This window comes from Peromyscus eremicus, chromosome 8a (genome assembly GCF_949786415.1).
Source record: "Peromyscus eremicus chromosome 8a, PerEre_H2_v1, whole genome shotgun sequence".
In the NCBI taxonomy this organism is placed as follows: domain Eukaryota; kingdom Metazoa; phylum Chordata; class Mammalia; order Rodentia; family Cricetidae; genus Peromyscus; species Peromyscus eremicus.
Window position 1 is genome coordinate 38,076,348 of NC_081423.1, and position 14,564 is coordinate 38,090,911.

Below are 14,564 nucleotides of genomic sequence, written 5' to 3' on the forward strand. Positions count from 1 at the left end.
CACAAGCTTAACACAATCCCTAAAGGATCTCACTCAGCCCGACACCTCAGTTCTGCCATGGAATGTCTGATGTGCTACATGACTTTTGGGAGTCACCTTTTAAGAGAGAGAGAGACCTTGACAACCCCCCCATCCAAAAAAAAGGCGTATACATTAAGGTGCTAGTACCCAGAATGAGCAAAACACTGAACCCAACTCCCAGGAGCAGCAGCTGGATATCTGAGCTAACAAGCAAGAGAAGCAGCCACTGTGGAGGGAGGGGTCACAGAGCCACGTGACCGCCATTAGTTCTGAGCATGTGTCTCAGGGAGTGGGACACTCCACAGGGAGTGAAGGCAGAACAAAAGGCTAAGGAGTGGTCATACCCCAGAGGCGGATGCTGAGCTAGGAAACGCGGTCTATCTAGAACCTTCTGCTGCTGGAACTGTGCAGGAGGAGGTGGGCTCACTCTGAGGAGGTGAGCAGATCCCGGGTCTAAGAAGCCTGGGACACTAGAACTTCCCGCCACGCACCTGCTGCTGTCCGGCCAGGCCCTTCTTGCCAGCACCCTGTGTCTTTGGGGGGCTGGGCTGCCCACAGAGGCCCTCCTTGCAGCTGCTGTTCATCAACAGTTTCTTGAGCTCCATGTTTTCCTCCCTGGGTAAGAGGCAAGTGGAGAAGTCACAATGTCAGCCCTGGTTAAGGAGCCTTTGAAGCCAACGACCCGCTGCCACCGGCACTGTAGCAGTGTTCTGGGAAGTGTGACAGGACCGAAAGGACATCCACGAGCCACCTAGAGGGTGTGCGAGCTTGAGAATCCTTAGCAGAGTTTCCCTGTCTGTGTGTTGTCTGCACACATGACGTCTTCAGATCCTACCATCTTGTTCTCCTAAGAAAGTTCTGTCCCTCTGGTTACAGCCGAGCGTCCTGGCTCAGCTGAAGCAGCCGGAGCCTGTGTGGTGGTAGTAGGTCCTGAGCATTCACTAGCACCTGCCACTCCCCTTCGTCACCACAGAAAGAGCAGGCTCCTGCCTCAGAGCTGCTGCTGGCAGAACCATCTTCTCACCCGTCAGTGAATCTGTGTACACCTGTCACTGTATCTGCTTCTCCAAGGTATTCATCTGGTGAATACAGGTGACGCTCCAGGGGAGACCTTTGTAATTTACAGTAGGGGCAGCTGCCAAGCAAAGCTGAGTGTGGGTGCTCACACCTGCAACCCCCATGTTCAGAAGGCTGAAGCCAGCCTGAGCTACATAGTGAGTTCCCTGGGCTATGGAGCAAGACTGTTCCAAACCAAACAAGCAGAAATCTAACTAAATGAGAGTGAAATCCTAAGTTCATGAGGCAGGTAGTGCTGGGGTCTCAGGATGCCTGTAATTGCAGGAACACCATGGAGTCAAATGGCTTTTCCCCAGGCCACTCAGCAAGGACCTAAATTCCTGCCTTCTTACCCATATATAAGCCCTTGGGAGAAGGCTTTTGCCTTCTCACCCACTCACCTTTCCTTTACTCTGGGCATTGCTGCCCTTGACATTATCCATGTCCTCCATGAATAATGGCATATGGCTCTAAAGCTCCAACCACCAGGCCATCCAAAAGTAAAGCACGGCACCATGATGCAAAATGGCCCGTGGCCACAGTGACCAAGAGGGAACAAGAGTGGCAAGTCCTGGCTCTAATACAGATTCTCTTGTCCAATAGATAACCCAGCACCCTTACCCAGGACCACAGTGAGCAGGAACTGTTGTTACCCCAGTGAATGCCTAGGTCCCTTTGTGAGACCCTTAGGAAGCCCACCTCTCTCTGGGCCTGTCTCCCCTCAATGGTGGTTAGTCTGTATGATATGAGGACAAAGGCCCTTTGAGATCCAGCAATCACAAATTCCTGTTTCCCCAGGCCTCCTACATTGTGGTCACAGAGATCTTGGTGATGGGCAGACCTTATGGTTCATTAAGACATCCCAACTCAGTCTTGCCAAGGACAGAGACACTGGAGTAAACACGTATGCCTTCCCATAGGCCTGAGTCCAGTGAGGGACTCCCAAAGATCCCAGAAAAATGGGAGCAGGGAATGATAATGACCACCAGGGGGCATGAGAGTCCTGAGCCAGCTCGTAGCAAGTGTTAGCAGTTGCCCGGATGGAGAAGGGCAGCTTTCAATGCTGTCTACATCCCCTCCCAAGGTGAACAAAATACAAGGAGAAGGACCAAGAGATCTGCTGTCAGAACAGAGCTCCGAGACATGGCCTCATCCCGGGAACCAGTGTGTCACATGACTCCTCCTGCCCTTTTCCTCCTCTTCCAGTCTCCAGGTGGCCTGGACTTACCGCAGCCTCTCAGCAGCCTGATCCCGCTGTTCCAGGCCCTTGTCCAGCTTGGCCTTCAGGAGCTCATTCTCCTGGCGCAGCTGCTCACACAAGGTCTGTGGGGCAGATGGTAGGCAGGGTGAGGGTTAGGAGGGAGGCTGACATACTAGATCAGCCTGAGAGTGGCCCAGGCAGGACTACACACTGTATCCCCTTGATTGGCCGACATCTGGGAGCCAGGCCACTAGGCCCATCCATCCAGGCTTCTCTTCCATGGGAGCCAGCAGTGAGGATGCACTGGGGTCCTGGTCCTCCCAGTGAGAATTTCCTCCCTCTTCCCTTCATGGCTCTCCCTACCTAGACTGCTCCTCCTTGGCAGCCCTCCCTGGCTCACTTCTCTGGTCTCTTTTTCTAACTAGGGTAGTTATCTTATATCCACTCTAGGAATGGTATGGACAGAAACGAATTCCTACTACACAGAATACAAGAGAAATTGTGTCATGTCACCAAGGGAGACCAGAGCTGCTGGCTTCCTTTCTGACCAGCCTGAGACAGTCCTGGATGGATGGAAGGGCAGCCTTGCACTGTGGGTGTTGGACACTGTGGGTTGAAGGCTGAGAAACCTTGTTATTGGTTTCTTCAAGGTCCAGCAGAGGGCCCTGTGCCACATTTGATCTCATATATATATAAAATATATAATATATATATTATATATTATATATATATCTTTTTCTTTTTTAGGCAAGGCCTCACCCACAGACCGACTGGCCTGAAACTCACTCACTCTACCCCTCAGCACTGAACTCCAGCAATCCTCTCCTCGGCCTCCCAAGTGCTGAGATTACAGATGCTAGCCTGCAGTTGTTGTGTGGACCAGACACAAACCAGATAAGAATGAGGTGGAGCCGGACTCGGCTTCCTCCACTGAGAGGCTGAGACACAGGGAGTTGCTGTGGCTGTGGGTGGGGACTCCAGGGAACAGAATGTTCTAATGTCCTAAGGAAAGGCCACAATGACAGCTCATTTGTTACACTGTCATTCCGGACCAGAGGGCTGTTCTGGGCACCTCTAGGTAAGTGCCCTGGTACACACCAGATGCTGGACAGGATCAGCAGCAGCCAAAGGTCAGCACTCTCCACCAGAGAGCCCAAGAGCACAGCAGTGAGCCCCTCTACCGTTTGTTTCAAAGACTGGTTTGTCTTTATTTTATGTATACAGGTATGTCTGTGCACCATATGTGCGTAGGGCCCACAGAGGCCAGAAGAGGGCATCAGATCCCCTGGAACCAGAGCTATAGAATGTGAGATGGATGCTAGGTGGGTGCTGGGTACCAAACCCACACCCAGGTCAGCGCTCTTAACTGCTAAGTCATCTCTCCAACTTTGTTTTTTGTTTGTTTGGGGTTTTTTTTGTTTGTTTTTTTGAGACAGGATCTAGCTATATAGCCCAAGATGGCCTTGAACTTGAGATCCTCCTGCCTCAGCCCCTAGAGCTGGCATTATTGGGTGTGAGCCTCCACACCTGGCTTGCTCACTCATTCTTTCAATTGTGGATGAAGTGCCAGGCACTGGGGCACCATGGTGGGTACACTCCCTCTCTGAAGACATCACTCAGCAGGGAAACAGATTAAGCCAATCAACTACCTAATAAGATGGAACTGTTGGGAACTGTTAGAGCCAAGATAGGAATAATCAGGAAATTGGTATAAGAGGCTGGTGGGTGTCAGGAGCCAGCACACACTGTGCTGAAAAGCTGATGCTCAGAATGATCTCAGCCCCCATACCATGCCAGATTTTCTTTCTCAGGGCTCAGCTTGGAAACCCCAAAGCCTTGGCAGCCTCTCAAAGAGGTCCCCTTACCCAGCCTAGACCTGTGGGCCCTCCACCACACATTCCCGTTGCTTCTTCAGCCTCCAATGAAAGGATGTCCTGTGTGCTCCTTGCCATAGAACTAGCCAAGACTTCAGCTGCTCAAACACACAGGGTGGATCCCTCCATTCACCAGTGTCGACTGGCCAGAAGGAGGAGTCTCCCCAAAAGTTGGGAGCCTTCAGGTGAGGGCTCTGCCCAAAAGGAGGGTTGCTCAAGTCCTGAGCGGGCCCTCTAGGAACTCACTTTCACCATCTTCTCAATGGTTACCAATTAACTGTAAGTGGACCATAACTAACTGCAAAGCCCTCCAAGTGAAGACGGCCTGCCCACGGGGATGAGTACCATCAAAGCTGACAGTGACCTCTCCCAGCGCTGGGTTCTAGACTGCACAAGGGCCTCCTCTGATGCAGTAGCCCCAGGATGGGGACACTGTTAGCTCCAGGACAGAGATTAGTGATCTGTCTAAGACCACTCAGTAGTGAAGAACCAAGGGCCTGACCTGAGCAAAGAAATCTGACCATTCCCCAGCACAGGGAGCCTTTTAAGAGGGATTTGAGAAAGCAGGTGGGTAGGGAGGGTGGCTAAGGGTATGAGATTTAAAATATGACAGATTAAAGCGGGGTGTGGTAGCTCATGTCTGGAATCCCAACACTTAGGTAGCTGAGGCAAGAGGATGATGTGAGTCTGAGCCCAGCCTGGGCTACAGAGTGAGACTGCCTCAAAAATAAACAAACAAACAAACAAACAAACAAAAAACAAATAAAAGCAAGAAAATAAGAACTGAGGTTCTAATATCAGCCCATCATTTACCAGCTGGGTGACCTTGGGGTTTAAAAAAAGAGACTTTTTTTTGAGGGCTGTTTGCCTATCTGGGTAGGGGTCATATGAACAGCTCTTACTGTGGGGGGCAAAACATACAAAGAGCCGCAGTGACAGCAAAGCAAGTCTCAGGGTGAGTTCAGGTGGCAGAGGCAGGTAGATCTCTAAGTTTAAGGCTAGCCTGGTCTACGTAGTGAAGTACAGGCCAACAGGAGATACACAGCGAGACCCTGTCTCAAAAAACAAAAACAAAAACAAACAAACAAAAAGCCAAAGAGAGACCGGAACAAAGCAGGCCATACCCAGCTGGCCAGGCTGCGGCCCGCAGGGCACCCATTATGAGTTCACCCACTTCCCATTTCCCCATTTCCTTCTTTTTCACACACCTTCCCACAACTTCCGTACTGCAGTCACCAGTGTGAATAAGAGGCCCCATGTAGGCCTGGAATCCAGCCCTCCAAAGTCCCCCATGAACAGCTGGGGGGAGGGGCACTGGCCTGCCTCACCTGCAGGATGGACGTGCGTTGCTCATTTTTATGCACCTTGGAGGCCAATCTGTTGAACTCGAGGGCCATGCGGCCCAGGTGGGTGAAGAGCTGGCTGTGGTCGGGCTCCTCGGCACACACGCTCAGGGTGGTCTCCAGGCGCTGCAGGTGGAGCATGAGATTGCCGTCGTCCGGGGGTGGGGACCCCAGCTCCTGTGAGAGCAAGGGCACGATCTTCACCAAGCCTAAGCAGGCAATGCCAGTCAATTCTCCCACTGCTTCCCCATTCCTCATGACTCAGTTTCCCCTGTGGCCTCTGCTTAGCCCAGGGAAATTTTCCAGTTACACAGGTTCCCCATCTGGAGCTGACTCACAAGGCAGGACCTAGAACTTCCAGGCCACTTACTGGCCTAAGCAGCAGAGCCATCTTCCTCCTATGCTTTGAGTCTTACTGCGTGCCCGAGGGTAGTCGGTTCACCCTCCCCCAGGCGGGCATCCTCTCCGCAGTGTATCTATCACTTCCCTCCTTTATTGCAGCAAAAATTCGCAGCAGGGAAGGCAGAGAGTGTCTCTAGCTGCACACACCCTGCTTCCTGAGCTCAGAGAGGCTCCACACGGGGGAGGGGGTCTGCCTGGGAGTGGATGCGACACCATCTGATTCTAAGACACAGCAGCCTGGGCAGAGCAGTTCAGTACTGCTCTCTGCACTGTCTCTAGAACATTCCCACTGAAGCCACTGCCCTGGTTATGCCCACATCAGGCCTAAGGGTCCATGCCAGTGGGACTTCCCTTCTCACTGCACCGATCCTGGCCTCCCAACCTCCTCGTGCCCAAGGCCCTGTGCCAGACCCCAGGGTTCTGGAGGCCTCACTTCTGTGTATCCTGATCATCTACCCCAAATGCTCCCATGCTTCAGCTCCTCCAGGCCCCCTCCCCCCAAACACTTCAGAGACTCCCACAACAGACCTCCTGCCACACTTCAGGGAATCAGAGAGCAGAGCTACAGGGACTTCAGGGTTCAGGCTGGGACAGTGACGCACAGTGACAGAGAATGTGCTCACAGCAACCCAGTCCGTACATGGCAGAGCCAGTCCTACAACCGGAGTCTTCTGACTGCAATCCAGGGCTCTGGGACCTGCTACTAAGTTCTGTGGCAACTGGATGCTCAGCCTGTTCCCTATCAACACCATGTTCTGAGACAGGCGACACCACTCTTCAATTCTGCATCCCTTCCCCACCACTTCTTCCCACGAAGGGCCAGGGGTGGCCAAGGCTGCTCTCTGAAGGTTCATAAAGTGCTTCAGATCCCTCAAATTTCTCCAACCAGCCCACAAACTACCAGCAGGAGCTGGTGCATTCCTGGCTTGGCACAGGCAAGACAGACTGACTACGCAGGGACTTTTAACTCAAGAGGTAAGTTACCGGCCCATGGTCACATGGTGAAACCTCTCTGAACAAGGGAATCTTCTCTCCTCAGTTGTGTCTGAGTCCTCAGGGACAGAACAGGACGAGACATAAGGTCCCAGGAGATAAAACACAGAGGTTCTGTCTCACACTCAGCACCGTCTGACAGGATGATTCTCTCAGCACTAAAGGTTAAATGCTGCAGGAGGTGGGTTGCTGTTTGTGGGTGAGCAACAGTGCACCAGCCACTCCAACCTTCACGACTGGAGGCGGTAGAGGCTGCAGCATCCGTGACGGTGAGGTCATGTAGCACTAGCATGACAACAATCTAAAAAGAACTTTGGTCTACAGTGGGGCATGCCTGGCATTGCGAGGACTCAGGAGATGAGACAAGGGGCTTGCCCTGAGTTCTGGGCTAGAGTGAGACCTTATTTCTCTCTCTCTCTCTCTCTCTCTCTCTCTCTCTCTCTCTCTCTCTCTCTCTCTCTCTCTCTCTCTCTCTCACACACACACACACACACACACACACACACACACAAAACAGAATAAAGTAAACATTAAATGGGAAGGGAGGGAGGGATGAGGAGAAGGTAGGAACTGGAAGGTCTCTGACGAATCTTCCAGATCTTTCACAATAGCTCTCCCAGAAGTCTGGCAATTTAAGGAAGAACAGGACTACATGGCTGGGACCAAGGCGGCAAGTGCTGCATGGGTAGGAACAGGGATAAGTGCGGCCCCTCTGAAGCTGGAGGAGTGTGTGCACCCCGCCCCACATGTGAACAGAAAGTTTAACCTCCAACCCATCGCTCCTGGGGAGTCAAGGATCTGCACAAAAGGGTAAATTACTCCCATCCCCCACCCCCACCACAAGCACCAGGCGGACCCTTTCCACACCCCCAGGCTTGGAGCCTACAGACCCAAAAGGCTGAGTCATCATAACTGATAGAAAGGTGATTGGCCCAGAGGCCAGTGGGGCTGGCAAATGGCCCAGGCTTTCACAACAGTGGGGTACTGGGTGCCCCAAGCCGGGGAAGTCACCAACAGGGGATTTGCATATGAGAACGAGAAGCACCCCATGCTCTAGCCCCTCTGTGTCCCCCACATAACTCCAGGGGACTCAAGGGATCTGAATGGCCCCAGGGTCTGTCACGCAGGGCAGGTGACAGACAGAAAGGAGAGCAGAGGATGTGCCCAGGGGGCCTGCCAGTGCTCACCATCATGGTCCTCTGGTGGCTGCCAGTTTTGGGTGGGGAGTTCTGCTCCTCAGTGGGGACCACTTCAAAGTCAGAGGAGGCGCCCTGTGCAAAAGAGAGTTAGAGGCTGCCCAAAAGAAATGCACTCTGCCCCCAACGAAGAGCCGTGAGGGGACCGAAGGGCAAACAGTGTAGAGTTCCCAGAGGTGACCAGTCACACACCACTCACATGAGACCACCGAGACCCCACACAACTGCCACCACCCTCCTTGTGATCGGAGGTCACACCCCTCCATGTGAAAGGGTTGTGGGGTGAGCTGACCCTGAACCACTGTTATTTCTTTGTTCACTGGTGTGCATGTATGTGTGCACATACGTGTGTGCGCGCGCGTGCGTGCGTGTATGCGTGTGTGTGTGTGTGTGTGTGTGTGTGTGTGTGTGTGTGTGCCACAGCACACGTGTGGAGGTTAGAGAACAGTGTTGGGAGTTGCTTCTCTCTCCCCCGTGGGTTCTGGGGCTAGAACTGAGGTTTCTAGTTCAGACTTGACAGCAATCATCTTTACCTACCAGGCCACCTCACAGGCCCAAGGACTCGGTATTTTAAAATGTTTCACGAGCTTTACTCCCCAAAGCCACTCACGGAGTGGCTGGGAGGTTCACGTTCTCTTTGGACAGACGAGGAAACCGAGTTCACAGAGTCAGTTAACACACAAGGCGTGACTCTGCACAAGGCGACAGATCCTGCCAAAGCAACCAATCCACCTCCTAGGTCAAGTGCCTCTAGCTCACCCCTGGGTGACAGCGGCCACTACAGCCACCACTAAGGAAGGTCCCGCCCAAAGGGTCCCCAAGAGAACTGCTCTGAGAACACCGAGGATGGGTAGACGATGCAGAAAGGGTCTCGGGATGCACCCCAAACTGAGGTGGTGGCTGCTAGCCAATCTTCTATTTTTTCAAACCTCTAGACATTCTGAGCAGACTTTACTGGTTGTTCAATCACGATGGGTCCACAGTCCATCTGAACTGCACTTGGCTCTAAGATTCCCCAAAGCTGACCAGGGGCTAGGGAGATGGCTCAGTGGGTAGAGCCTTTGCTACTCCAGCAGGAAGACCTATCTATGTTTTGATTCTCCCACACCCATGTAAAAAGCATGGCTGGGCATCCATGACCCGTAACCCCAGTGCTAGAGTGGACAGAGACAGGGGGATCCCTGGAACTTGCTGGCCAGCTGGCTTATCTGAAAACAGCAAGCTCTAGGTTCAATGAAGAGACTTATGGGGATAAGGAAGAGAGCTATAAAACAAGATACCTGATGTCCTCCTCTGTCCTCACAAGCACACACTGGTGTACACCCCCCCCCCCATGCATGTAGTGTACACACACACACACACACACACCCCAAAACAAAATTAAACAAAAACAAAACAAAACAAAACTCTCCTGACCTGCAGAGACTATCCTGGTTTCCCTTCCCTGAGATGGGGTAGGACAGATGGGAGAAGCCAGTCCAGCTGGCTGCCACCTAGTCACAGCCACCATGACCCTATCTATGGTCTCAGCCCTGCTAGAGAAGACCTCCCCCAAATCTCCACTCTCTGGGTTCCACACATGACCAGACATCTGAAGGGTCCCTGGAGGAACTGATCCTCCGACATCAAGCTAACCTTCTCCACTGAGCCTGCAGGCCATGGTTTCTGAGCCTCTTGGCAGTCTGTCTCTGTACCACACTGGTGAGCACATCACATCACACAGCTCAGTAAATGAGAACTTCCCCGTCAGATCAGGGCCTTCCCGATCACATTAACTATGATTTCCATCTCAGAATGGCAAGCTGCCCCCTCCCAGCGCTCCAGACTAATGTGAGGACAGAAGAGCTTCAGGCAGCCAGTCACAACTCCAAATGCAACTTACATTGGATGGAGGCTTGGAGGCTGGTGCTGGCTTCTCCATGGAGTTTTCGGTGGTGGTGGTGGTAGTGGTGGTGGTGGTAGTCGTGGCATTAGGATCTACCTGGACCTGTGTATCCTGTCCTGGAAAATCAAGACTGTGGTTAAAGAAACCCAAGAGGGAAGAAGCCTGAACCCAGCCCACAGTGATGGAAGCCCTCTGACTGAGTTCTCTCTTGATCTGGAGAAAAGGGGGTCTGTCCCTTTAAGACAAGAAGCCAGGTGAAATGACTGGCCTGGGTAATGGGGACAGAGCTTGGGCAGAGACCCTCTCCCCAGACCTTCCTAGGAAAACTCCAAGGTGTCCACGGCCGTCTGTTCCCTCCATCTGCCTCGGGGATATGGACAGAATTTTTAGTTAACCAAGTGCTTTCGTTTGGGTTTTGAGAGAGGCTCATGTAGCTTCTTAGGCTGACTTCAAACTTGGTTTCATATAGCTCAGGCTGGCCCCAAACTCAGAACGCAGCTGAGGATGACACTGGACTTCTTGTCTTCCTGCCACCAACTCCAAAGTCCAGGATGACAGGCATGTGCCACCACGCAGTTTACTCAGGGCTTCATATGCGCTGGGTGAGCACTCTGCCCTCTGAACTACAGCCCCACCCGCTATGGTGTCCTCAAGACAGCTCATATTATTCTCGTTTTAAAGAAAGGAGGCCAAGGTTTGTCATGGTCATCAACTTGGCTAGTCACTCTTGTTAGCAAACTGTAAAACCTGGACTCAGAAGCGGCTCAACTCCCCTAGACTGGAGGCCCCTGCTGCAGAAGCCTGTGAGTGTCCCCCACTGCACTGGAGGAGGCCCCTGCTGCAGAAGCCTGTGAGTGTCTCCCACTGCACTGGAGGAGGCCCCTGCTGCAGAAGCCTGTGAGTGTCTCCCACTGCACTGGAGGCCCCCGCTGCAGAAGCCTGTGAGTGTCCCCCACTGCACTGCAGGCCCCCGCTGCAGAAGCCTGTGAGTGTCTCCCACTGCACTGGAGGCCCCCGCTGCAGAAGCCTGTGAGTGTCCCCCACTGCACTGAAGGCCCCTGCTGCAGAAGCCTGTGAGTGTCTCCCACTGCACTGGAGGCCCCTGCTGCAGAAGCCTGTGAGTGTCTCCCCACTGCACTGGAGGCCCCTGCTGCAGAAGCCTGTGAGTGTCTCCCACTGCACTGGAGGCCCCCGCTGCAGAAGCCTATGAGTGTCTCTCCACTGCACTGGAGGCCCCTGCTGCAGAAGCCTGTGAGTGTCTCCCACTGTACTGGAGGCCCCCGCTGCAGAAGCCTATGAGTGTCTCCCCACTGCACTGGAGGAGGCCCCTGCTGCAGAAGCCTGTGAGTGTCTCCCACTGCACTGGAGGCCCCCGCTGCAGAAGCCTGTGAGTGTCCCCCACTGCACTGAAGGCCCCTGCTGCAGAAGCCTGTGAGTGTCTCCCACTGCACTGGAGGCCCCTGCTGCAGAAGCCTGTGAGTGTCTCCCCACTGCACTGGAGGCCCCTGCTGCAGAAGCCTGTGAGTGTCTCCCACTGCACTGGAGGCCCCCGCTGCAGAAGCCTATGAGTGTCTCCCCACTGCACTGGAGGCCCCTGCTGCAGAAGCCTGTGAGTGTCTCCCACTGCACTGGAGGCCCCCGCTGCAGAAGCCTATGAGTGTCTCCCCACTGCACTGGAGGAGGCCCCTGCTGCAGAAGCCTGTGAGTGTCTCCCACTGCACTGGAGGCCCCCGCTGCAGAAGCCTATGAGTGTCTCCCCACTGCACTGGAGGAGGCCCCTGCTGCAGAAGCCTGTGAGTGTCCCCCCACTGCACTGGAGGAGGCCCCTGCTGCAGAAGCCTGTGAGTGTCCCCCCACTGCACTGGAGGAGGCCCCTGCTGCAGAAGCCTGTGAGTGTCTCCCCACTGCACTGGAGGCCCCTGCTGCAGAAGCCTGTGAGTGTCTCCCACTGCACTGGAGGCCCCCGCTGCAGAAGCCTATGAGTGTCTCCCCACTGCACTGGAGGCCCCTGCTGCAGAAGCCTGTGAGTGTCTCCCACTGCACTGGAGGAGGCCCCTGCTGCAGAAGCCTGTGTCTCCCCACTGCACTGGAGGAGGCCCCTGCTGCAGAAGCCTGTGAGTGTCTCCCCACTGCACTGGAGGAGGCCCCTGCTGCAGAAGCCTGTGAGTGTCCCCCACTGCACTGGAGGCCCCTGCTGCAGAAGCCTGTGAGTGTCTCCCCACTGCACTGCAGGCCCCTGCTGCAGAAGCCTGTGAGTGTCCCCCACTGCACTGCAGGCCCCCGCTGCAGAAGCCTGTGAGTGTCTCCCACTGCACTGGAGGCCCCTGCTGCAGAAGCCTGTGAGTGTCTCCTCACTGCACTGGAGGAGGCCCCTGCTGCAGAAGCCTATGAGTGTCTCCTCACTGAACTGGAGGCCCCTGCTGCAGAAGCCTGTGTCTCCCCACTGCACTGGGAGTGGACCTGGCACCAATCAGACCCTGAGAGTTAACAGAGGACTGGGCCAGTGAGGACTAGAATGCCCCTCTGACAATAGTACCACAGGCTCTGACACCCCCACTTTTCTCATCTGTCCAGCAAGTCCCATCACCCTTGAAAAAGAAGGTGTCACAGGAGCCTGGGCTGAGTCTGAGGAGGAGCAGCAGGAAGTGCCCAAGTCTGGTGTTTTGTGGGGGATCTTCTCTTGGTTCCAGACCTCGCCCTGGACTCGAGACACTCTGGAGTACCACAAAGTGACCACACAGAGACCAACCCTTAGTCACTGTCCTCCTCTCCTTTAACAGACAGTGTAGTCACTGCTGAAGGCTGAGAGGCAAGGCCAGGTTCTTCTCTGGGTGTCAGCCTTCCTGATTATGAAACAGAAGCGAGGAGAAGAGGGGCGGGACGTCCAGCTCCCATGCCTGGGGGCTGGGCCTGCCACACAGCAGCTGTGGACTCAATAACAATGCCGATAGGGTCCTAAGGCTATATTCCTGGTGCCATGGACCACTGGGATGGATCATTAATGCCTGCCAGGGCATCAGGAATGCTGAGTCACTAGAGTCTTCTGGGGTCCCTTATAGATCTGACCATCTACAGGTGCTGTAGCCAAAAGATGTGCCCGGGAAGATGGTCTGTGGGAGAAGGGGCTATTTGGGGCCTGGTTCAGAGAAGGCAGGGGTTCTAGATTTTTTTTGGTACCTGTGAGCTCAGCCAGGGGATCAAAGGAGCCCAAAGAAGGGGCAGGTGGTGGTGGAGGCAGCTCACTGTCCTTGACCAGTTCCTCCACTTTCTGTCGGAGCCTGGACGCTTCCATCTGAGACTCCTCCAGAAGCTCCCCTAGAGACAAGGTGGAGAAGCACACAGGTTTACTCAGCTCAGTGCATGGCTCTCCCATCCCTGACCCAAACCTGGCCATGGACTGACTTCATTCCCACCGGGGCTAAGTGGGCTCTAAGCCCAAGCTTGTGCTGTCCCCCTGCCCCAAACAGGCCATTGTAAGAAGAGTCTGGCAGTGGAGCCCAAGGAAACGCCCTACCTCTGGCCTCTTCCTCCTGCCCACGTCTCCCTTCATACCTGCTCCCCCCATGCAGAAAGTGAGGGGTTCTTGAGGGACTGCTTACATCCTAGGCCCCAGTTTCCCTTCTGCAAGTGGAGAAAGGAAAACTCCCCACCCCCACCCACCACTATCCCACGTGGGTTCTGCCAAGCAAGGAGAAAACACTTGGAAAGCCAGGGTGCTAGGCCCTCCACACCAAGTGTGAACACAGAGAAAGTGACTTCCAGACACAGTGTGAAGAGAGGAAGTAGGGTAAGGCTCTGCACCAAGGAGAAGCATGCTGTGCAGTGATTGGGGTGGGCGAGGATGGAGGGAGGAGGCTGGACAGTGGGGAAAGCCTGAGCAGAAGCTGGAGGAAGAGGGCCGAGGGCCCTGCTGCACTGAGCTCCGGGCCAGCTCTGCTCCCGGCCTGGCATATCCAAGCCCTGAGTTCTGGGGTTGCCCTGGTACACTGGCTCTCCTCATCTCGCACACTTCACTTCTCCAATAGGTCGAGACCATTCTGGCTCCAGGTCCACAAACTGGGCCTTGTACTCCTCTCCCCCTGCATGCTTCCTTCTTGGTCCCTCAAGGACACCCTTTGGGGTGGGAGAAATCAGGGCTGGGAATGCCATCACCAGGCTACAGAATGCAAAGATGGCAGGGGCTACCACTGGGTCACAGGGGCAGCAGCGTGATGGGCAGAGGCACCTGCCAGCCTCTGTGAGGGGGCTGGCATGGCAGGCTGCGGGAAGAGGGACAGGGGCAGGGGCATGGTCTGCTTTACCTAACGTCTTTATCCCTTGTATTTTCCCCTTCAGCCGGGTATTCTCCACCACTAGGCGTTCAAAAGCTGCTGATGCCTCTCCCTGAGGCGCGCTGCCCCCTGGGTCGTAGATCCGGTAGGGTCCTCTCCCTTCCATGAGGGTAGCTCAACCCCTGCCGAGACGGCCACCTGGCTGTAGGGACAACGGCAGACATCAGAGGGCTGGCCAGGCCCTTAAGTCATCTTTTCTGGGGACGATGATGTTCTAGTCTGCCACAGCTCCAAAAAGTAGTCCCCACGACCCAGCACAGAA

The 14,564-nt window shown here is 54.6% G+C and overlaps 1 protein-coding gene across 3 annotated transcripts in view; it reads right to left on the reverse strand.

Moving 5' to 3' along the window:
• Tnip1 (TNFAIP3 interacting protein 1) overlaps positions 1-14,564 on the reverse strand; it is a 53,446-nt gene that overhangs the window by 17,436 nt on the left and 21,446 nt on the right. For all 3 annotated transcript variants that reach the window (XM_059270578.1, XM_059270577.1, XM_059270576.1), the window contains exons 2-8: positions 14,273-14,444; positions 13,149-13,286; positions 9,969-10,087; positions 8,078-8,161; positions 5,481-5,672; positions 2,306-2,400; positions 513-636 (exon numbers count right to left, since the gene is read on the reverse strand). In XM_059270578.1, the coding sequence (XP_059126561.1) occupies positions 513-636; positions 2,306-2,400; positions 5,481-5,672; positions 8,078-8,161; positions 9,969-10,087; positions 13,149-13,286; positions 14,273-14,408 (888 nt within the window). In that variant the 5' untranslated portion in view covers positions 14,409-14,444. The remainder of the gene's footprint in view (positions 1-512; positions 637-2,305; positions 2,401-5,480; positions 5,673-8,077; positions 8,162-9,968; positions 10,088-13,148; positions 13,287-14,272; positions 14,445-14,564) is intronic.